At 37.3% G+C, this 22,891-nt stretch overlaps 1 protein-coding gene across 2 annotated transcripts in view; it reads left to right on the forward strand.

Annotated features, from left to right (window-relative positions):
• Window positions 1–22,891, forward strand: part of AGTPBP1 (ATP/GTP binding carboxypeptidase 1) — a 362,468-nt gene that overhangs the window by 40,229 nt on the left and 299,348 nt on the right. For both annotated transcript variants that reach the window (XM_053702435.1, XM_053702434.1), the window contains exon 2: window positions 9,005–9,069. In XM_053702435.1, coding sequence (XP_053558410.1) covers window positions 9,038–9,069 — 32 coding nt within the window. In that variant the 5' untranslated portion in view covers window positions 9,005–9,037. The remainder of the gene's footprint in view (window positions 1–9,004; window positions 9,070–22,891) is intronic.

Below are 22,891 nucleotides of genomic sequence, written 5' to 3' on the forward strand. Positions count from 1 at the left end.
ACAAAAATATTAACCAGGAGATAGTTGTGCCTTCTTTGTGTCCGAATCCAGTTTCAAAGAAGGAACGTTTGTTACACAATTTGGACGTAGTCCGTGCTCTAAAATTCTATTTAGAGGCTACAAAGGATTTCAGACAAACATCTTCTTTGTTTGTTGTTTATTCTGGTAAAAGGAGAGGTCAAAAAGCAACTTCTACCTCTCTTTCTTTTTGGCTTAAAAGCATCATCCGATTGGCTTATGAGACTGCCGGACGGCAGCCTCCTGAAAGAATCACAGCTCATTCCACTAGGGCTGTGGCTTCCACATGGGCCTTCAAGAACGAGGCTTCTGTTGACCAGATATGTAAGGCAGCGACTTGGTCTTCACTGCACACTTTTGCCAAATTTTACAAATTTGATACTTTTGCTTCTTCAGAGGCTATTTTTGGGAGAAAGGTTTTGCAAGCCGTGGTGCCTTCCATTTAGGTGACCTGATTTGCTCCCTCCCTTCATCCGTGTCCTAAAGCTTTGGTATTGGTTCCCACAAGTAAGGATGACGCCGTGGACCGGACACACCTATGTTGGAGAAAACAGAATTTATGCTTACCTGATAAATTACTTTCTCCAACGGTGTGTCCGGTCCACGGCCCGCCCTGGTTTTTTTAATCAGGTCTGATGAATTATTTTCTCTAACTACAGTCACCACGGTATCATATGATTTCTCCTATGCATATTCCTCCTTTACGTCGGTCGAATGACTGGGGTAGGCGGAGCCTAGGAGGGATCATGTGACCAGCTTTGCTGGGCTCTTTGCCATTTCCTGTTGGGGAAGAGAATATCCCACAAGTAAGGATGACGCCGTGGACCGGACACACCGTTGGAGAAAGTAATTTATCAGGTAAGCATAAATTCTGTTTTTTCCTAGCCCCAGAGCTTTCTCGCTTTCCTTGTAACCCTGATAGTTTGGACAATACCGCTGTAAGGGTATTATCCATAACTGCCACCATGTCTTGTAAGGTAAACGCTATGGGCGCTCTAGATGTACTTGGCGCCTCTTGAGCGGGCGTCCCTTGAGCGGGAGTCATAGGTTCTGACACGTGGGGAGAGTTAGTCGGCATAACTTCCCCCTTGTCAGTTACCTCTGGTGATAAGTCTTTTAAAGCCAGAATATGATCTTTATAACTTATAGTAAGATCAGTGCATTTGGTACACATTCTAAGAGGGGGTTCCACAATGGCTTCTAAACATAATGAACAAGGAGTTTCCTCTATGTCAGACATGTTTAACAGACTAGTAATGAGACCAGCAAGCTTTGAAAACACTTTAATTAATGTAAAAAAGCAGAATATAAAAAACGGTACTGTGCCTTTAAGAGAAAAAAAACAAACAAAAACTGCAAAACAGTGAAAAAAGCAGTTAACTCTATGAAATTTTAACAGTGTATGTACTAGGGTAAAATAGCATTGAACCCACTTGCAAATGGATGATTAACCCCTCAGGCTCAAAAACGAAGCCAAAAAACGGTAAAACAGTTATAACAGTCACAGGCAAACTGCCACAGCTCTACTGTGGCTCCTACCTTCCCATAAAACGACTTTTGTAGGCACAAAAACCCTTTAGAGAGGTTCAATATGTCAGGGGACTCCTTCAGGGAAGCTGGATGTCAGAGTTAAAAAGTTACTGCGCAATTAGAGCGTGAAAATAGGCCCCTCCCACCATGCACTGAAAGTCAGAGGGCCTAAAAAACTACTCCTAGGAGTCAAATAACAGCCATGTGGAAAAACTAGGCCCCAAATAAAGATTTATCACCCTGAGTAAAAAACGTTCCTTATAATACATGTAAACGTTTTACATACTAAGTTATTAGAGCAATTAACATGAAAATTACCCTTTACTGCAAGCATGATGCCAGTCGTTATTAAATCACTGCAATCAGGCTTACCTCAAATATATCAGGCACTGTCAGCATTTTCTAGACTTCTTATTATCTCTCTAGAAAAAAATATACTGAACATACCTCAAGGCAGTTGATTCTGCAGGCCGTTCTCCCAGCTGAAGTTTTTCCCATACTCTTCAGTTATGTGTGAGAACAGCAGTGGATCTTAGTTACAACCTGCTAAGATCATCAAAAACCTCAGGCAAAACACTTCTTCTAATTTCTGCCTGAGGTAAAAAACAGTACAACTCCGGTACCATTTAAAAATAACAAACTTTTGATTGAAGATAAACTACACTAAGTCACCACATCTCTCCATGCAACCTCCCTTGTCGAGAGCTGCAAGAGAATGACTGGGAGGTGGCAGCTAGGGGAGGAGCTATATAGACAGCTCTGCTGTGGGTGATCCTCTTGCAGCTTCCTGTTGGGAAGGAGAATATCCCACAAGTAATGGATGATCCGACGACTGGATACACCTTACAAGAGAAAATTAAATTTTAATGATTCAGATACAGCATGTAATTTTAAACAACTTTCCAATTTACATTCTTTTATATTTACACTTTTTGAGTCACCAGCTCCTACTGAGCATGTGCAAGAATTCACAGACTATACGTATATGCATTTGTGATTGGCTGATTGCTATCACATGGTACAGGGGGAGTGGAAATATACATAACTTTGAAATTTGTTAGAAAAAAATCTACTACTTATTTGAAATGTAGAGTAAATGCTAATGTATTGTCTTGTTATCTTGCATTTGTTGATTATGCAAATCCACTGTGTTTACTGCTCCTTTAACCCCAGTGTAAAAAAAAGAAAAGAGAGCAGAGGCATAGGAGGCTGCCACTCAGGAGACTTAAAAAAATAATAAAAAAAAAATAGACATATAAGGACCAGTCAACACAGTAGATTTGCATAATCAACAAATGCAAGATAACAAGACAATGCAATAGCACTTAGTCTGAACTTGAAATGAGTAGTAGATTTTTTTTTCTGACAATTTTAAAAGTTATGTCTTTTTCCACTCCCCCTGTACCATGTGACAGCCTTCAGCCAATCACAAATGCATACACGTACCATGTGAGAGCCATCAGCCATTCACAAATGCATACACACTTTATTCTTGCACATGCTCAGTAGGACCTGGTGACTCAAAACATTTAAATATAAAAATACTGTGCAAATGTTTTTAATGGAAGTAAATTGGAAAGTTGTTTAAAATGGTATGCTCTATCTAAATAATTAAAGTTTAATTTTGATTGAGTGTCGCTTTAAGTGTCTGTTTTTTTAAAATATACATTTTATTAGACACACTGTTGAAATACTGAACACCAGGCAACCCTACTCACAGTCGTAGAAAAACAAATTTTCTCTTATGTGTCTACCTGCACAGCTTTTGCTGATTACAGACAGAAAGGGCCCTATTGAAATGTGTTGCTCTGGGGCCCAGCATGGTGTAGTTATGCCATGGTTGCAAAAGTGTATAATGTGGTTAAAATATTTTTTTTTCCAAAACTGCTGCCATATAGTGTTCCACATACAAACTAATTTAAATTTATTATAGGAAATCATATTAGACTAAACTAATAGTGTTTGACTATAAAAAGAAATTGCTAGACGAGGTTAGCAGATGTACATTTCCTAGACTTTAGCAAATCACTTGACATTCAACAGATCTGAAGTGTGTTTACTTTATTTGAATTCACTAGTGGGCTTCTAAGGAAGGTGTAAGATTTGTTAATGAAATTAAGTTTATGGATTGGTAAGACTAACGAGTAGTCATTCTAAAACATCTAGTGCAGTGGAAAAGTGAACTTGCTCTCAGTTTTGTTGCAAAGTACAAAAAAAAAACTAAACAAACAATACTTAGTACAGGTACATATTCGCAAATCCGGACTTATTCTGAAATCCAAACTTAATTAATATTTGCTTAAAAATAAAATGATCAAAAATTACTATTCCCTTGCTTGTAAGTCACAGACTTCTCTGCTTGCATCTTTATTGTGTTTTTGTGTGTGTTCTAAAATGCAGAAGTCTCATTAAAACAACAGATATTAATTAGCTTTCTGATTACAGTACTGTACTTTTCTGAGGGTACTATGTAAAGTATTAAAATATCTATAAATGATTTTTAGCTTACATGTATAAGCTGTATTATTATATTGCCTAAATAACATTATATATTTTTGTTCACACTTGATTCCATCCCCACTCCAAACTGTCCCATTTTGAAAATGAAAATATCTAAACTCTTCCAAAATCCAAACCTTTTTCCAGTCCCAAGCAGTTTGGATAGAGGGTTTTCTACCGGTAGTATATTTCTAACACCAGCAACATACAAGTAAGAGTCATTTGAGTTTTTCATTTTGTGTATTTAAAGGTAAACAATACAACAGTGCAGCATGTTTCTCAATAGATGTATTAGTGGGAGAGAGATTTAGGGGTACCATAGCTTGCATATTTGGTGTGGTTAGAGTGATCAAGGGTTAATTGCAATTGGAGATAGGTTGCAGGTCGGAGTTTATTGTGGACTAGGAGGCTCTTGTTTTTTTTGGCTCATTGATGGGTATTGAGGTTTAATTGGGTAGAGGGTCCATTTGATATATGGGATAACTTAGGTTGGAGTAACTATGGTTAATGTAACAATGGAGCATATATGTTAGTGCCCATGCAGTGGCTGGTCCTAGCTAAGCATAATGTGGCAGCAAGAGTCTCAGGAACAGTTGCAACATGTGGAAGTCTCAGCGAGCACTAATACAGTTGGTATGGGCTAAAGCAGCAGGTAAACGGACAATAAACACTAAATAAATGCAAGATAAAATTATGCATTCAAAGAAAGATTAGTCTGAGAATCACAAGTAGATTTATTTCTTAAAGTTTCATTAGCCATTTAAATATTGACAAAATAAGTTTAAAGTTTTAGTGTCTATAAAACAATGGGAGCTGCCATATTGTAACTTAGGTTACCTTCTCAGCCGTGGCCAATTAGGGACAGTTATGAGGTACTTTCAACTTGTAATACAAGCGGAATTTAACTTGCACGCAAACGGCAGTGAAAACCTGATATCACTCTTGTGCAAGCAATAGCACTTCACTTGTAATCTAGCACTCAATGGATTGGATACCACCATACTTGTATTAAGCTGTTTCCTAAATATCCTTATTCCATATTTCTTGCTGTCAAAGACAATTATAAACTGTTGCAATAGCATTACTTCTATGTTTTATTTATTTATGCATATACTTTATTATTTGCAGCATGATGGTGCTGGCAGTGGCCTAAACCTGTTATCACTTCTTAAAACATCATTAAATCCAGTAGAATTGCATAATTAAGAAATATATAATAAAAATACAATGCAATAACACTTACCACTCATTTTAAATGATTAGTATTTTTTTTCTGACACTTGACAAAAAAGACTGTGCACAATTTGATAAAAGAAGTAAATGGTAATGTTCTGTTTTTATATCGCTTGCTCTATCTGAATCATGGAAGTTACATTTTGACTTTAGTGTTTCTTTAACACAGGACATTGCCCTGTGAGAATTCTCACCAGGCAGAGTAAGTAACTGTGGGTCAGCTTGCAGGTCCAGCTAGGGTTCTCACCTGGCCGGTATTTTACCTGCACAGCCAGTATTTTGTTATGGTGTAAACCAGAAAATTTATTTCAGGCATAGCACTGATGAGGAGAAGTCTACACACACTTTCAGTGTGTAGAGCCAATCAGAGTAGCCTAAGGCTTCTGGAGGGACGGGCTATACAAATCAGTTATGAAAGTAGAACGCCTACAGAAGACCATGGCAACCATGATGTCAGGAATTTGGGAGTTCTCTGAGGTGACTGATAGCTGCACTGTCCAATTAGCATTAGGGGAGCAGCTAAACCCAGCCAAGTGTAAGGCACCTTGTAAACACAGCTTCCCTGTCAAGGAGTCTCACTACAAACTGAGCAGACAGGTTAGTAGTTTTTTTACAGTGCACTGATCTGTAGCCTCCCTGACAGGCAGTGTAACTGCAGCACAGAGGGAGCAAAGCTAGAGAGGTGACTGTTATAGCTGTGAGTATAGAAGCATAGTAATTCCAACACTGGTTATGCATTATTCTTACTAACAACTATGTAAAAGACATTTTCTGATTCAAAATCTAAATAAATATTTCTTAGTCTGTGCATAACATTTGTAATGATTTTTTAATATAAATTGATTCTCATTCATTTTAATTTCAATCACGTATTTAAACTATCTGACATTTTCTATCTATATCAATTTGTTTTTCTGTCTGTATGTGGTATGTATCTATAATCTTTCTATCTGATTTTCTATCTGTATCTTTGTTTTTCTGCCTGTGTGTGTGTCTATATTTATATCGGCTTTCTGTACTGTATTTGTCTGTCTATATATCTTTCTATCGGTCTGTCTTTCTATCGGTATGGATCTATCTTTCTGTCTGTCTGTATCTATCTATCTATCTATCTATCTATCTATCTATCTATCTATCTATCTATCTATCTATCTTTGTATCAATCTATATCTGTTTTCTGTACTGTATCTGTATTTCTGTCTAGTTCTATCTATCTATCCATCTCTTTATCGAAGGCTTGATAAACTCAGGTGCCAGGGAGCCACTGGAGCCTTAAAATTAGGTCCCCAAGACACTCATGGATCATAGATCCTTTCTTGGCTTCATAGCTGTGAAATACCAATCCAACTTTTATTATATAATGTATATGTGTAATAATAAAATATAAACCAAGTGAGAATGTCACCCACAAATACAGTACATTTAGTAAGGTCCTTGTTAACTTATTGGGTGCTAGAGAGTGTTGCAACATATTACTTTATCCTGTCTGGCAGCCAATTAACCTTTTTCCTAATCCTTACTCTCCAATTATATATTATATCAACATTAGATGACTGATATTGTGGTGCTGTTCAGACAAGTAAATCAGTTTAATTGCTGGATTCATTTCTTACTCTCTGTTGTTGCACGTGCTGCTGTTTAGCATTATTGTTATTGGCATAAATGTACAAGTACCCACTTCAGTTACTCTTTTGATGCTAATGAGCCACCATTTTTAAAATGATCTACAGCTTATGTGTACAACAATAACTTTGTTCTGCTCATTGCCACCGATTATATTATTTTTGGAGCATTTTTTACCCCTATAAAAATGCTGTGAATGTCAATAAGTTTCTATTTGAGAGTATTTTACAGTCAAGCTTTTTACAGAAAGGACAGGTGATGCATTGATTAGACATAGATATAGTGGTGAAATACAGTAAGGGAATGTAAGAATGCTTGTCATATTGATTAGATCATTATGGGGATTCATTTAGTATCCTCTTCAGAAAGGAACGTATGCACATAAATTGAAAATGTCAAAAGCTATGTTTCTAAGCAGTGTTCGCTCCACCTTTTTAATGGGCACACCATCCAGCTGATTTTACTAACCGCCTTACTAATATTTAAGCCAATATTAAGCTAATATTACATTTTTCATTATCATTAAAGAAATTTATGTTAAATTATGTAATTAATTTGCGCCTTGGATAGCAGAAAATCTTATAATTTTATAAAGTATTACACTGTCCCCACCCAGTTTCATAATACTACCCAGCTGGCAAAATTTTATGTGGTGAACACTGCTATGAATATATAACAAATTATACTTTTGTAAATAACATGCTTAGTAATGTAATGCATAACATCACACATTTAAATGCTTTTGTGTTAATTGGGTAAATATTATGGGCTTATTTCTGCTGTACAAATGTAACCTCTCCACAAAAAGATTGTCAACAGCAAATAGTGTGTAGCTGCTCCTTATGTGTGGATACGACAGGTCGCTGCAGTTTAGGTACAGCAAGCTATCTGCAGGCTACTTTAAGGGACATGAAACCTACATTTTTTTAATTTCATGATTCAGATAGAGCATACAATTTTAAATAACTTTCAAATCTACTTCTATTTTCAATTTGTTTCATTCTCTTGCCATCTTTTGTTAAAGGAGCAGCAGTGCAGTACTGGGAGCTAGCTGAACACATCTGGTGAACCAATAAGAAGAGTAATTTATGCACAGCCACCAATCAGCATATAGCTCTCAGTAATTGCTGCTCCTGCCTACCTAGGTATACTTTTCAACTAAGGATTCCAAGAGAATGAAGCAAATTAGATAACAAATGTAAATTGGATAATTGTTTAAAATCACATGCACTGAATCATGAAATAATTTTTTTTGGATTTCTTGTCCCTATAAATAGTAACAATTCCTTAGAGCCCAATATACCTAACTGCAACTAAGCACCACCCCTTTTTAAAACTGTTAATGGCCCAACCTCCCAAAATACCCCTATGCTTAGATATGACCAGGAGCCATATAAGTAAACTATAACTGCAACTGATCTTCCCTCTCCCCATAGCTTCTCCATGTGTTACCCTACAGTATACCTCCCTTTCTAACACCCATGGTATCCCCTTCATAATCCTTCACCCAATTTAATACTTCTATTAACATCCAAGGAACCCCTGTATGTAATCCCACCAGGATCATTCCCCAATTGATAAGCCCCACATCAAAAGTCCCCAAACATGCACCCCTCAATGTTAAACTCTCCTTAATTCTCATCCCCTAGATAAGGCCCCAACAGTTAATGAGTCTCCAACAAATAACTCCCCAAAATAAAGAAAAGCTTGTAACAAAATTAAAAACATTGCTATCTGAGCTCAGTAAATAAACACAAATGTTACCAATGAAAAAGCTCACTAACTAAACCCAAAAACATTAGTTATACCCTATGATTTTTCTTTCTTCAGCCTTTCCTTTATGTATGCCCTCTTCTGGGATTAACTAGTCAGTAGAGTTGGAGGACTCGTTTTTAAGTGGGTTCCCACCTACCTCACTCCTAATTGGTTTATCATATAACTTATCAGGATAGCAGAAAGGCTGACAAAAGAAAGCTTTTCAACTGGATTCCTGTGTTTAAGATTCCAATTTAAAGTAATACAAAATATTTTTGTCATGCTATAATGAGTTTATATGTTTATAGGACAAACAGAATAATTTGCGGTGTGCTTATTTTTTTAGCAAAGGACATGTTAAACAAGTAACTTCATCAAGATGAATAAAGTAAAAGTGACCTCTGAAAAATGGTGAGTACACATAAGAAACATATAAACTGTTAACTGAGTTTTAAGTAGACACATGCAAATATTCTCTGCTGAGTTTGGCTTGTGGATTTATTAGGCATAAAGTGTTTTGGGATTTTTTTTTTGCCATTGTGGTTTCTATTGGTTGTTGGAACTGGGTTCTTTCTAGTTCCATACGTGGGTTTTAGCTAAGCTTCAAAGTGTGCAGATGACGCCTGTTGCTGAAATACTAGTGGTTTATCTTTACACTTCACAGCCTACACTAGAGTAGTTGGGATCACAGGGAGCTTGGTTCCTCCTTCTCTAGACTTTGTTTGGAAAGATTTATAATTCTTTACAGATGGCCAATTTGGGACACAATACAGCATGCTAATACAGTGCCAACAATTAAACAAATAGGGGTAATTTATTGTATGTGCGCTCTCACTTGTCATTAACTTGGAAATAAATATTTTTTCTTTCCAAAAATAAACGTTGTCCAGATAGCCTTTCAAATAATTGTTTAGCAGATCAACTGATTTTACACTAAATATGGCCATAGCTATGACACAACCATTAAATATTAGCGGGATGTATCTGTGTTTCATTATGTTTTTTTCGTTAAACTATTAAAAGCATTTATGGCAATAGCTGTCTAATCAAAGGGAGTGATAGTCATAGGAATGAAGGAGACAGCTAGCAAATCAAGTAATTTAAGAGAGAGATTAATAGCTAGAGGAATGCAGGGAAATAAGGGAGAAACAGGGCCAGGTGAATGAGTGAAATAGAATGCAGGGGAATTGCTGAGAGAGAGCCAGGGATGGAAAAGAATTTTAAAAAAGTTTCCAATTTACTTCCATTATCAAATTGCTTCATTCTCATGTTATTCTTTGATATAGAGATACCTAGGTAGGTAGCGTGCACATAACTAAAGCACTACATGCCAGGAAACAGTGCTTCCATCTAGTGCTCTTGCTAATGTATAACATTGTTGCAAAACTGCTGCCATATTATCATAACTAGTATTTATATAGCGCCTTTCTCCCTGTGGGACTCAAAGCGCTTTTTCAGCGCTCGCAATTAACCAAATCAACAGCTGAATAGTAATAGTTATTATTATTACCCAATTTAATGGTATTAATTTTATCCACCTCGGAAGGATGAAGGGCTGAGTCGTCCCTGCCGGGATTTGAACCTGTGACCTTGGATCTTTAAACAGGCTTTTTTGTAGTCAGGGAATTTACCAACTGAGCTACCTCACCGGCTTATAGTTCTACAGACACGTGCACATTCAGGGAAATTAAGGAGAGACAACCAGGGGAATGAAGGGAAGACAGAGAGCAAAAGGAATGAAAAGGGATACATAGAGCCAGGTGAGTGATGGAAGATAGATTCAGGGGAATAAAGGTGAGTCAGAGAGACAGGGGAATGAAAGGGAGACGTAAAGACTAGGTAATGAAGGAGAGATCCAGAAGAAAATGGAGAGACAGAAAGCAAGAGAATGAGGAGGAGACAGTCAAGGGAATGAAAGGCAGAAACAGAGCCAGAGACATGAGGGGTAGACAGAGGAGGGTTTGAGTGAAGGGAATGAGACCCATCTGTCCCTGCAATCAGTAATGAGGTTAATACAGTGGGGGGTGGGTCATGGGCTCCATCCGCATCATGCCTGATCCCTCTTTGTGTCCCCTGTGAAATAGGGTTTACAATTTAAGGGAAGTGTATAGATTTGTCTTTACAATATGATGACATGGTTTATAATATGGCTGTCACAATGTTGCTGTGCAGAAAAACCTGTCACAAAATGTATAAATATCCAAGGTAGGAAAACAGCACACTTGAAATATGGGGGTCTTGCCAAGTCTTTTTCAGAATCCAGAATTCATACAATTTTCAGCCTCCAAAATTTGTTATTTTTTTAACTGGGTCCATAAGTACAAAAAAACAACAAAGTTTGAGGCCTGCAATAGGCCCTTAGTCATGTATTGCAGGCCTAAAATGTTGTTTTTTGTACTTATGGACCCAGTTAAAAAAAAAAGAGGTAGTTTTACAAATTTTGGAGGCTGGAAATTGTATAAATTCCACAATATTTTGTAAAGGAAGACTGAGCAAGTGGCACAGAGTAACTGGTGGTGGTGGGGGGGGTGTAGATTAATCACCGTCGTAGACAAGCAGCTCCTCTTTCTCCTATGTGTTTTCTAGTTCAGCTTCTGCTGACTGGAAATAACAAGAAAGGTCTTTTGAGATGGAGGGCCTAACCACAGCCTTTGCTCTGAGGCCCATTGAGGTCTAGTTACTCCTCTGGTATGCATAGGTCGTGAGGGATGGCTAGCAACTGAGGGAATAAGGAGAGAGGCACTGAAATGAAAGTGTAAGATACTTAAGAAACTGTCATGTGCTGTTTACAATTATATATGTATATTTTTTTTGTGTGGATGTGTTTGTTTAATTATTTACTTGGCTAAGTTTTGCAGTCAGAAGTTACATTAAATTAATTCTCCTAATCACATTTTCCTAAAACAGACATTTGAACATTACTGTTCATCTGAAAAGCGCTCAGCCTCACACTGAGATAAATATAGCTTTGTATATTACTTACTAATTTTGAATGTTTTCTTTGGCTATATGAAAAGTATATTTTCTTATGTTATTACAGAGCAACACTGTAATCTTTCTGTGTGACATTTCTATATAAAATTACACAGATAAAGTCACATTGTACTTTTCAAGACATACCTCACTGTGCTGAGCTGCTGACTTGCTCTTCTGTAGGTATGACTGGACTCATTTTCCCACTATGTTTTTGTGAATACTTTTTGTGTGACACCCTAGTTTTTCATAAATATCACTGGGTAGTTTCATGAAACATAAAAAGGGACATTAAACCCTATTTTCTTCTTAAATGGAAAGAGTCCACAGCTGCATTCATTACTTTTGGGAAATAAGAACCTGGCCACCAGGAGGAGGCAAAGACAACCCAGCCAAAGGCTTAAATACTCCTCCCACTCCCCTCATCCCCCAGTCATTCTTTGCCTTTCGTCCCAGTAGGATAGCAGAGAAGTGTCAGAATTTTTAACTTTTGTTTTTGTCTCTTATGGAGGGTAGTACTCTTCGGCATGGGACAGGAGTTTTAACCTTTTTGGGCGTTAACCTCCGGGTTGCCTTATATTTTATTTATATCCGATGGGATGTCTTTTATTTGTTTGTTTTTTTCCTTTGGGAACCTTCTAGGATTGATACTCTTTATTACTTCTTCGGAAGTTGTTGAACATGTTAGTTCTCTGTTAAAAATGTCTGTTTTCTGTTTTTTCCCCTACAAGGGAGAATTTACGCAGCTTGCCGGTTTGGACCCTAGGTGCAGGCTGGTTCTATCGGGTTCGTTCAGTCTTGCGGCTGTTCAGACACGTGGTGCTTTTCTGCTCGGCTGGTTCGGTAGAAGCGCAGAGTCCTCAGGTTATCATTGTTTTTTCATGTTCAACTAAGCATTTGAGAGGACCTTTGGGTCTGTGAGGTGGGAAGGATTGTTTCATTCCTAATAGCCTTCAGTCATAGATGACAGGGCAGGGGAGTTTTTCCACTGCGTCACTCTGACATCTGATTTCATCATAACTTAGAGTTTCCTCCCCCATGCGGTGGCTATTGAGCGGTTTGGCCTTCATTTTTAGGCCTCTGGATTTGTCCTTTTGGGCTTGATCCAACAGATTTTACAGGCTAGCTGTCTAGCATGCGGAAAGTTTGCAGTTTGAAACCTGTTACAGCTCTTGACACCTTGCAGGTGTACGCGTATGCGTCTATGTTGGAAATTTCTCTTCCCATAAGCTGGGCTTGTGGACAGTTTTTGCCCTTGGGGCTTCTCCTGGTGGGGAGGTGGAAAGGTGGGATTGGTTCCCCCTGGGGTCTTGCTGGCTCCAGGCAGACTTGTTGGGCCTTTATTTGATAGATCCTTAGGTCTATGGCCTTGTTGTCTGTTTTCAGAGTCGGGTTGTACTTGTAAGCTGTGGGGATGGCTGTGCTATCCTTATACTCGTTCCTGTATTTGTTCAGGATTCTTTTGTTCCCCTGTCTTGGATCCCTGAGGCTGGATTGGTCCAGCTGGGTGTGGGTCTGCAGGTCAGAATGGCGGAGTGGTCTAAAAAACTGTGTTCGTTGCAGTCTCCTCTGGATGTGTGAGCTTTGTTGTGTCTATCCTGTTAGCTTAGTCTGCTAGAGTATAGATTTTCCTTTAACTTGCTCTATTGATTAGAAGAGGGTTTATTCTTCCTTCGGGATCTGAGGGTATACTCTCCTTCCAGGGGGGCCTCAATGGAGGTTTTGTGTTCCCTTTTTAGGGACCTGTGCGTAGGTCCGGCGACTTAGGTTGCCTGGATCATGACCTCTGTCTGGGGGTTGCTTTCGCTGTGTGTTTCTTGCTTGACTGCTGCTTCTTCCTAACAAGTACCCTCTGTGTCATCCCGTGATGGACTCTGTGTTCTCAAACTTGGGGTTTTTCACCCGGGTGTATTACACACTTTTTCATGGTCGACTACTTTGGTATTCTGTGATCAGACACTGGGAGGACCTTGCCTCTTCAGTTGCATTCCGTGCTTGCAGGATGTTGGAGAGACATCTGTTCAGTCTCTGTGCCCGGTATTATCCCAGGTTTCGATTGGTATAGGCGTGGCCTTCTTCTCTGTTTTGGGCCCTTTTGGGTCTCTGTGAGCTGGACTCACTAATGGAGGTGTTCTTTTGTATTAGAGGACCTTTCGGTTTCCTTGGTTCTCCTTTGCCCTGTTCCCTTGGGGGGTTTCGGCTGGTGTCTCCTTCATTTGTGGAGATGAGCAGTGGGGGACCATTTGTTGGGCAACGGTGTCTCCTGGAGGACTGTTGGCTCAGTCGAGTCAGTTTGCGGTCTCTGATTTGGCTTATGGACTTAACTGCGAGTCAGTGTCATTGGAGCCTTTCCACTTAAAATTATTTTTGCTTTGGACGAAACAGAGTTTTTTATTGGGTAGAGGTTCAGGCCTGGTGCCCTTAGTATGGGCAGTCTATTGTACCCTTCCGTCTTAGCATTCAGTGTCCTCTATAGCTTGGGTATTGTTTTCCCAAAAGTAATAAATGCAGCTGTGTACTCTTTCCATTTAAGAAGAAAAACATAAATTAGTCTTACCTGATAATTTCCTTTTCTTCTGATGGAAAGAGTCCACAGCTCCGTATTTTTATGTGGGGCGTCCTTATATTCTTCTGGCACCTTTCACCCTGATATTTCTTCTACTGTTCCTTGTTCCTCGGCAGAATGACTGGGGGATGAGGGGAGGGGGAGGAGTATTTAAGCCTTTGACTGGGGTGTCTTTGCCTCCTCCTGGTGGCCAGGTTCTGTATTCCCACAAGTAATGAATGCAGCTGTGGACTCTTTCCATCAGAAGAAAAGGAAATTATCAGGTAAGCATCATTTATGTTTTTTTGTAGTTTACTTCTTTTATCAAATTGCTTCATTCTCTCTGTATCTTTTGTTGAAGAAACAACAATGCACTACTGCATATTTGTGCAGCCACCAATCAGTAGCAAGCTCTCAATAGTGCATTTCTGCTCTTGAGCCTACCTGTATAAGCTTTTCAACACAAGATACCAAACGGAACAAAGCAAATTAGAGAATAGAAGTAAAATGGAAAGTTGTTTAAAATTGCATGCTCTATCTGAATCATGAAAGTTACATTTTAAGTTTACTGTCCCTTTAAAAGCAATTTCAAAATTGGTATAAAAGTAACTTAAAGGGATAGAAAGGCAAAAATGAAATGTGGAAAGGTGCGTTTAAAATTTAACTAAGCATTTTTGCTATAAAGCACATTTGGTTTACTAGAGGAACAGACACAAACATGTAAGTTACTAAGTATACAATCTTTTCCAAATAATTCTCATGATAAGCAACAGAAATTAGGAAAATATGCAAATAGGATGATCCCATGAGTATTAGTACATGTTCAACACTTCAACAAGAACATTTTTAAACTGGTTAAAGGGACATGAAACCCAATTTTTTTCTTTCATGATTTAGAAAGAGCATGCAATTGTAAACAACTTTATAATTTACTTCTATTATCTAATTTGCTTCATTCTATTGCTATACTTTGCTGAAAAGCATATCTAGATAGGCTCAGTAGCTGCTGATTGGTTGTTGCACATAGATGCCTCGTGTGATTGGTTCATCCATTTGCATTGATATTTCTTCAACAAAGGATACTAAAGATTGAAGCAAATTAGATAATAGAAGTAAAATGGAAAGTTGTTTAAAAGTGTATCCTCTATCTGAATATATAAAGAAAAATGTTGAGTTTAGTGTCCCTTTAAGTCATCTGGAACCAAAACCTAAAAAAAAAGGAAAACCAGCTTCAAGTTCACAACAAAGAAAATATAAACAGGGTAAAGAAGGAATGGGTAAAAGCCTTCAGAGTGGGAACAGAAAAAATATATATCTCTCCATGCCCTTTAGAGCAGAGCTCAACAAATCGATTTAAAAATTAGGAGCCTGTAAGAATGTTTAGGAGCCAGATATACCTTTAGGAGCCAGATAGTGGTATTTCTATATAGATAGTGTATATGGATAATAACCCAAAAAGTTAGGAGCTTCTTGGCTCCTGGGTTTGTCAAGCCCTGCTTTAGAGAATCACATAAGTTGTCTATGTTGGTGAAGGCTTATTTCCATTAAAACTGTAATAACGTTTAATCCGAGCATATTTGCAAAATTCTTCTATTTAAAATTAAAATGCTTTCATGCACATTTGAGTTTTGACTTCTCTATCACATTAAAGCTGAACTGAAGAATATCTACATATGGTAAATGCTAAAAGCGACTTGTAAGTCAAAATTAAACTTTCATCGATCAGCTCCCAGTTGCACATTGATGCTCTGTAGCTGACTTTAACTATGTGTTTAACCCTTTTTGCTGAGGTAAACCACATAAAGGTTTTGGTCACAATCTTTTAGAAAAAGTTTATTTGATGATTTTTCTACAAAATTCGCCATTAAAGTCTATTGGGATTTTTGTAGCTGAATTATTTGATACATATTTCTGTGGGATTGTGATCAACCCCATAGTTAAAATTCTTTAAGACATCAGACCATCTAAATCACAACAACATAAAGGGATATAAAAGCGCAAAATAAATAAAGTTTAAATTTTAAAAAAGTTTCAAATTTACTTTTATAATCATTTTCCTTTTTTCTATTATCTTTTGTTGAAATGTATCTCCTTTCTCTGAGCATATACTGAGGAAGGCACATAAGAATGTAAGGGTCAATCAATATATGTGCATTATTATCATTACTGTTGCCCAATAGAGCTCAAGACAACCCTACCCCGGTATGCTGAGAATGAAAAGATACCATGAACAGAAGCAAATCTTACAGTTGTTTAAAATTGTACAGCCTATCTGAACCCAGAATTTTTTATTTTGATTCTCATGTCCCTTTAAATGTGTCATTGTCAATTTTGAAAGATGATGGGGCAATAAATCTGAACACATATCACTAGTTTCCCAAAGAATTAAAGGTGTTTGAGAATAATCTATTACATTTTTGTATCATGCCCTGGATGCATCTCATTATTTTAAAGGGAAATTAAATTAAAAATGAAATCCAGAATTAAAAGACGAACTTTATAGTAAAAATCGATTATTTTTTTATTTTTTGCCAATTTTTCATGTAAAATTGGTGTCTTTCTCCTCCACCTTGAGATTCTAGAGTGCATCACGCAGGATTCATATACTTAAACAAACAGTATAGTCAGAACTAAATTTAAATGTTCTCCTTATGAGAGTGCATGCTTCTTTAGCCTTCTGGCAATTTTTATAGCAATGTACATAGTTGCTAAAGGCATTTGCACTCTCCTAAGCTCCTATCAGTCTATGTAGATTTACTCTTCAAGAAAGGATACCAAGAGAACAAAAGCAAATTTGATAATAGAAGTAAATTGGAAAGTTGTTTAACATTTCATGCTCTATCTACAATTTAATTTTGACTTACTCTCCCTTTAACCCTACAACTTGCTAATCAGTTATTGCTTGATCAGTGAATCATTTATATCTCTAATCGGTCACAACAAAGGTGATAATAAGAGTAAAAAATGGGGATTGTGCTAACAAAATTAGTTTAAACACCTGTAAGTTATGTATTGTTTATGCAGATGATTGCCCATGCATTTCTTAGTGGTGGATGGGCATATGTAATATTACTTTAACTCACTTGGTAGTGGGAATTTGATTTTTCTCACTGGACAGATCTTTGTTTTATTTAATCTGCCGTAGGATACAGCAGTATTAGAGACCTTATCTATATACTGCACCACATTCTCAGATGTATCTTCTTATAGTAAGTTATATCACTGAGATAAGGACTGGACGTTCTTCACTAGCCATAGCCAGTAATATGCTTATCAGGTTCATGCAGTTGTCTAACAGAGGGAGTGGAGGAGAGAATACTTCTTCATAGTTTACAATAAATATAGTAGTGCACAAACTAATAGCTAATATAGGAGTATATGGCACTGTGTTTTATCTATTTATCAGGAAATGACTAGCCTGCAGTTCTTTATCCCTTTAAGTGCAGTTAACAACACATGTACATCATCCACGCAACGCTTTCAGCATGGATGACAGCCACATGTTGGCATCCGTGGGTTTGGGGGACTGCTTTCAGAGCTAATTGCATCCCCCACGTGCTTACCAGGCATTAGGAGGTGGGCAAGTGGCTCTGCATCGCCGGGTGAATAAGGGAATGCTGTTTATTTCACTATGTCTAGGAAACCCGAAAGTGTGTGTGTGTGTGTGTGGGGAGGGGGGAATAAGTGTTTAAACACCTCAATCTTAGCTCCCTTAAGTCCTAGAGACTCTCAAGACCAACAATGTGAAAGGTAATTGCTCTTTCAAATGGTGTATGTAGAGTATAAGTATACTTGGTGCCTTTTAAGTCATCTGAGCTATAAAAAGGATGGAACAATATCAGGGGGTGTTGCCCCCCATAATATATAAACTTGAGGCACCTTATTTGAAAGCACTAATCCTGGTCTAGTGGTCTTTTTACATATTTTTTGCTATGCTGAGTGATTTTGCACAGGGATAGGAACATGCATACAGTTTCAAAAAGGGTTAAACAACCCTCTGAGAATTCAGAATTTTGTTTATTTTTTGTATGGTTAGACATTTTATACGTACTCATTTTCTGCATTAATTGCAAGATGGTGAATAGTGATAAAAATAATAATTGTTCTCCATTGTTTTTCAATTGTTAAGTTTTATTGAACCATAAAGTATAAAATCATAATTTGACTGTTTTGGAATGTGAGTTGATGCTAAATGTGGGACAATAAAATGTGTAGATGCTTGGTTTTCTAAAAAAGGAGGTATAAAAAAGTAAAAATGTATGTATAAATTAAATAATGGCCAAACAACTCAAAACACCACTAGCACAGGGGTATGAAAATGGCAGGGTTAATGACATATTTACACTCTCTGTACTCAAAACCTCCTTAAAGGGACAGTCTAGTCAAAATTAAACTTTCATGATTCAGACAGGACATGCAATTTTAAACAACCTTCAATTTACTTTATCATCAAATTTGCTTTGTCCTCTTGGTATCCTTAGTTAAAAGCTAAACCTAGGTAGGCTCATATGCTAATTTCTAAGCCCTTGAAGGCCGCCCCTTACCTTATTTTTCACAACTAGTCAGAGCCACTTAGCTAAACTGAGGCACCTTTTCATATTTTTTTTTTAAAAATGATAAATTAAGTTGGCGTTTATTTTTAGTGATGGTAAATCCTAGCGTTTTTGAAAGGCTAGAATTTACCATCACTTTAATCTTTTGTTTTATATTCTCCCTAAATGAATGTATTTGCTAAAACAAAAAGCATACTCAAATCATTTACATTGTAATCAATGCTCCTGTGTTACTCATTCAAGTATAATATAGTTTCACGTTTGTGGAAAACTTAAATTCTATAAAAACATTATATAATTAATAGTGCATATGCTGCGTTAGCATAAAACAGCTTTTATGCCCTATAGCTAGCAAATAATCTGTCCCACTCCATTTGTATTTGGAAACTACCTGTTGACCAAAGAATACATTTTAATTTCTTATTTTGTATTTGCCACGTACAGTCATTTACAGCAGCCTGTCTCTATCACATCCACCCTTAAATGTGAGACCACCTGAATGGCAGTCCGTCTACAATTAATTCATGTTATATAGTAAATCATGTACACTGACTTATACTTCATGCAAGTGTTATTTATTTTTATTTTTTTACGTTTCTTTAGTTACTATAGATTCACAATATTCACCCAGCGCTGCATACTCTTATGACTTACAGCTATAGTTCCCTGTGGATGTAAACGGTTAAATAATTTATTTAAGGATTAAAGTTGCAGTTACGTTTCATAGGGCAATCTGATTGTAACATTTCTAATGAACATATTTTATAAACTTGTGTACATTTCTGTGGGTATTCTATGCATAGTAAATGACAATGCCTTTATGGACACTTGTTTTTACACTGTTCCCATAAAATGCTTATCAGAATGGTAATAAGTTTAGAAAGAAATAATATCTCCAGAAATGCATTGTAGAACAACCGCAGATTGAGACTGCAGATGATTATGCTTTTGCTACATATTGTTGCTAATGTCTTTTCTCATAAATTTTCTTAGACCCATTTGTCACTTACTTAACAGTTATTGTTAAAATGTCCTCTTCTTCCCTAAATATTTAGAAAAGAATTCAACTCAACAAAGTAACTCATAAATCAAGTAACATCTTTATAACTTCAGCCTATATAGCACAGTGCAGCTATTTCTTAGGAAACAGCATCTTCACAGTTCTAAAAATATATATATTTCTTTGCTGCAACAAATTTCTTAAAATTAAACAATGACATCAATGACAAGAATTGATAATGCTACATTACACAGCCTGGAGCTTTGTATCTGATTCATTGTGCACCGAAACAACTGTTCATGTCAGTGTGTGCTTTTGGCTGCAAATCAATCACAAAGCTACAGCTGTGGTTTAGCACTATGGATTTGGTCTTCCGAATTATTAAGATCATAGCAACCCAGAACTTCAGTACCTTAAAACCAAAAATGATTTTATAAAGAGGTTTAATTGTGATTCCAGTTTTTAAAGGAACACAAATCATAAGCTTAAGTTCTAACTCAAAATGTGTTTTACCATTAAAATCTGCACCTCAATCTACTACCATTGACAGGGGCGTAACTTTAGGGGTCTCAGTTGAGACTGGGCCCTCACCTCTAGGTTTGCAATCAGTAGTGGATCACTACACCTTCATCATGCCTGGTTCCTCTGTGTTACCATGCAGATCAAGCTCACAATAGCTTTTTCCTCTTTACAATATGGTGACAAGGTTTTCAAGATGACTACTGCAATTGTGTTGCTGTACAGAAAAACTTGACTCCATGTAAGCAGAGAAAGGCTTAACATAGCCACTGGCACAGATTGACTAAAGAGTAAGGATGACTCAATTATAAAGAAGAAGCTCCTCTTTCTCCTATGTGGCTGCCATCTCAGCATCTGCTGATTGCAAACAGCCAGAAAGGTCTCTGTTGAAATGGAGGGGGGGCTGTCACAGCCCCGTGGCCCAGTGAGGTTTAGCCACTCTCCTGAACATTAAATTGTCATGTTTTTTTATTAACTGAAAACATCTATATTAGAGAACAAATATCAAATAAAACTGGCTCCGCCAAAAACCATATGTGCTATTGATATAGACAACAAACAATAAAAATACAAAATGTGCATATATATGCGCTATATGAAATAAAGGTGTTCCACTCTAAAAAGAGTGAATAGTTCCACTCATATAGTGTAATAAGTTCATAAGAAGCAGCTCCTCGTCATATGGTGAACGTTATTCCCCCAGCAGCTGGGCAGAGTGATCTGGTGAAGTATATCACGACCGACACTAGAAAGAAGTAAAGAGTATACACAATACTCACAAACAATGCACTCAACAGTGCAAGTGGGGCAGGCTGAACTATCAGAGCTGTCCAGCTGACTCACAATCTGGATACAGCATACACTGCAGGAGCCGCCGCCCAGGTTCAGGATAGCACCGCTGAGGTTTTTGAAGCTCGAGTGACCGATCAGAAAGAGGAACCAATAGTCCACCCCCAGGGAATATCCAAACGCTCACGATTAAAAGTTAAAATGCAGCTCTAGCTTGAGAAAACAGCAAAAAGTATTGGTGCACATCCAACCACTTAAGTCCACTCTTTCATGGCATATTTGTATATGCTTCTGTCTGCCAAATATACTTACAAAGCTTCTAATAAGATTGGGATAAACATCTCGCAATAATATGCGCTTATATTTGAGCTGCAAAAACAAATGTACTTCTATCTGCTAAATATACTTACATAGTTCAATTAAAATCGGGATTAACATCTCACAATAATATTGATTTATATAAGGCATTTTTTATAGGAATTTTTTTTTTTTGCAGCATAAATATAAGTCACTATTATTTTTGGAATTGTCTTTAACCCTATTAATTTTACCTAACTTCCAATTCCAAATAAGAGTTTAAGACACAGAGCTCCTTGCAGATGCGTGATTCAACCTCATAGTTCGGCAGATAACTCCGTCCCCAGCATGCAGCATTACATAACAATTCATTATTTTATTTATTATTTTTAAAGCGTATGATCATATCAATATTTTTTGAGGGGGCACAGCATTCCATTTGGGTGGGCATTGCCCCCCAATGCCCCCCCTTGGAGCCGACCCTGGCTGGGCACCAGTGCAGATACAGTGAGCCCTATTTTGGAAGTTGTATCGTTTACACGAAAAAACCAAAGTAACTAGCTGTATTCCCTGCAAGTGAGAGGAAACTTGGGAACAGTCTGTGAAACATGTGACCAGCAGGACGGGCCGCAAACGCCACAAGTGTCAGATCAGTAAGACCATTGTGGAGCAGGGGTACTTACAAAGTAATTTAAACCTTGGATATAAGGTAATAATCACCCATCCAACACCACTTATTTAATATCCAAACAAAATATTTTCAGATGATAAGACTGTAACACAGGATTTACAACATTTTGTTTGGCGTATACTGACTACATAGTTGCAAAACAACAGAAAGTATCCAAAAAGTTGATATCTTAACATTTATTAAGACCACTTAAAGATTATACAATAATCCAAGACTGTTACAAGCGATTACTTCATCACAGACTTTTGCATATCGACTTTATATGAGAGCTTAGCAAGCCGTTTTTATATGATTATAATATGTCCATTTTTTATCTGTATTAAATTTACTTGACTATAGAGATAGCCTCTATTTTATATGCATTAGCACTTTATATTTATAGATTTCACAATAGCATTACCCTTTTCTTTCTTTGCTAACTAGTTTTTTACACTATTTGGAGAAGAGTATAATGTTATATTGGGTTTAGCAGCTTAAAGGGTGTTTTGGATTTAATATGAATTAGTTTTTTGTAATGGGAAATATTTATATTTTCATGTGGGGTTAACGCACACGAGAATATGTGATCGGGTTTGCTAGCGATTTAGTTTTTTCCCCACTTCTATGGGAGAGTAGGATATAATGCGCGCAATATTGTAACTTCGGCTTTTTGCGCATGTCAGGTTAACGCAAGAACATGCTGTGATCTAAGATGTCATTGCAGAAAATGCAGCATGTCTGCAGAAAGAATGGGGCACATGCAGAAACTGTTAGCGCTTTGACTTTGCAGCACTGCTCCACATTAGACAGTTCTCTTCAAACAAAGTTGTGCTCTGGCTGCACTGTGTAAGTTTTCCTTAACAGCGCATACAGAGCAACGTGCTGTT

Source organism: Bombina bombina, chromosome 2 (assembly GCF_027579735.1).
Source record: "Bombina bombina isolate aBomBom1 chromosome 2, aBomBom1.pri, whole genome shotgun sequence".
Taxonomy (NCBI): domain Eukaryota; kingdom Metazoa; phylum Chordata; class Amphibia; order Anura; family Bombinatoridae; genus Bombina; species Bombina bombina.